The sequence below is a fragment of the Otolemur garnettii genome, unplaced genomic scaffold (assembly GCF_000181295.1).
Source record: "Otolemur garnettii isolate 467f Iridium unplaced genomic scaffold, OtoGar3 scaffold00008, whole genome shotgun sequence".
Lineage (NCBI taxonomy): Eukaryota > Metazoa > Chordata > Mammalia > Primates > Galagidae > Otolemur > Otolemur garnettii.
In genome coordinates this window covers 14,754,082-14,756,203 of record NW_003852403.1, presented here as the reverse complement: position 1 = coordinate 14,756,203, position 2,122 = coordinate 14,754,082, and the positions used below count along the sequence as shown (strand labels likewise).

The 2,122-nt window shown below is 55.3% G+C and overlaps 1 protein-coding gene across 2 annotated transcripts in view; it reads left to right on the top strand.

The window, feature by feature from the left end:
- The window catches only part of ADAMTS14 (ADAM metallopeptidase with thrombospondin type 1 motif 14), a 77,698-nt gene that overhangs the window by 43,807 nt on the left and 31,769 nt on the right, over positions 1 to 2,122 (top strand). The window contains exons 5-7 of one of the 2 annotated variants that reach the window (XM_003783590.2): positions 484 to 567; positions 1,241 to 1,396; position 1,705. In XM_003783590.2, coding sequence (XP_003783638.1) covers positions 484 to 567; positions 1,241 to 1,396; position 1,705 — 241 coding nt within the window. The remainder of the gene's footprint in view (positions 1 to 483; positions 568 to 1,240; positions 1,397 to 1,704; positions 1,706 to 2,122) is intronic. The other variant, XM_003783589.3, reaches the window with a different exon arrangement.

Genomic DNA, 2,122 nt, shown 5'->3' with positions numbered 1-2,122 from the left:
GGTGGGGCCTGAGACTTTGTATTTATAACAAGCTCCCAGGTACTGCAGCTCCGACGGTCCTGAGCACATTTGCCCCTGGATTTGCCCTGGAGAAGTGACCTCTGCTGCCTCCCCAGGGCCTGGGCACTCTGGGACAGACATCATTCTGTGGTGAGAGGAAGGGTACACGGGGATGTTAGCACAAGTGGCCTGAGGTTCCCTGCTCTGGGTATCGTTTCTAGAAGAGGCTCTTCAGCGACATGGAAAGGTGTGAGGCTTGGTTAGAGTTGCTGAGTTTGAATCCCAGGTCTGGGTATCCTTGGACAAGGCATTTTGCCCCTGTCAGCCGTCTCTCCCTCTGTAGAGGAAAGATCAGATGCCTGCCTAAGAAGGCCAAGGTGGTGATGGAAACAGCTGCCTTGTGGTTGGTACCTAGCCCAGTACCTGGCGTGTGGCAGGTCTGCAAGGAATGTCTGCTTCCCCGTAAACTGCACTCTCTTGCAGGTGGATGAGGTCTACCATGATGAGTCCCTGGGTGTCCACATCAACATTGCTCTTGTCCGCTTGATCATGGTTGGCTACCGTCAGGTAAACCCCTTATTGGCAGGCAGAGTCTGGAGGGGGAAGGGCAGTAGGCCAGACTGATGGACCAGCTTGCTGTGGGCTGGAGGGACAAGTGTCCAGGAGACTTTCTGTCCTGAGACCACTAGACTGGAGGCCTGTGGAGGTGGGAAGCAGGGCTTTATGGAGACTCTCTGTCGGAGAAGGTGATGACTCTGTATCTGTGACCAGGAGGCTCCCCACCTTGAGGAACAGGGGAGCAGGGCTTAGAGTGGGGCAGCAATGGAGGCAAGTCCATGGTGGTTGAGCCCGGTGCTCCAGGCTTTGCAATCTTAGACCAGTCAGCCTCTTATTTCCCCCCAAATGGGGGAAACAATGGAATATTCCTCTAATCTAAGGGCTGCTGTGAAAATTAAATAAGTTAGTGGACAGTCAGACAGAAGAGAAGTTCAGAACAGCCTCTGCCCCTTACGTGAGGGGATTGGAAGTCTTGTGGTCAACTTCCCCAGCACATCTGGGCACAGTGCTGAGCAGACACACACTCCCTGCAGCAGGGAGGACTGTGTACGGCCATGGAGTGAGGATAGCTGATGACCGTGGGATGTGTACTGTGGTCCCCTGGGCCTCTGCCTCCCACCTATACTGGTAAGAGAGAGGCCCCTGTGACCTAGGGCTCTGACCCTCCCCTTGGCCCCTGCAGTCTCTGAGCCTGATCGAGCGTGGGAATCCCTCGCGCAGCCTGGAGCAGGTGTGTCGCTGGGCGCATTCCCAGCGGCGCCAGGACCCTGGCCATGCAGAGAACCACGACCACGTTGTCTTCCTCACACGGCAGGACTTTGGGCCCTCAGGTACGCAGGTACTGTATTTGCTGTGGCCAGGTGTGTGCAGAGACAGGCTGTCTCTGGGGCCTACCCCAGGGAGGTCTGAAGGGACGGGACCTGGGTAGAGATGTGGGCAAGCTTTAGAATGATTTCTTGGGGACAGGGAATTAAGCCCTCCCACCAACTATCTTGGTGGACCCTGCAGGCAGCTGTGAGTGGTCAGGCCCTGGACCCTGTGCCTGACGTCCCAAGGCTCAGCTGCCTGAAGATCCCTAGTAGTTTTCAAAATGCTTCTGCCCACACTGTGTCCCTCTGTCTGTGTGGCAGAATATGGGGCACCTAGGGTGGGGTTTGGGGGGCTGCAGAAAAGGAAGTCTGCTCTGCCTCCAGCTCCATGCTTCACTGGCCCAGTGGTCCAAGAGCTCTTCCTCTCCCTGGATTGTCCCCACAGACCAGTGGGGAAGATGATAATGTTGGCCTGCCCCCGTGTCAGGGTGGCTAAATGGGCCAAAAGGTGCATGGAATGTCTATGACAGGGTGTTGACAACTGTAAGCACTCAGCAAACATGTGCAGCTTTGATCACCCCATTTTCCACATCGGGAAACTGAGGCCCATACCAGTAATGAGGCTTGCCCATGACACTTAGTAGAGAAGACAGATCTGAGACTCACACTGAATGTCCAGACTCCACAACGAGCACTTTCTATTTTTCCTGCTTTAATGTTAGAAATGAATCAGCCAGCCCTGCCTGCCTGAAGGG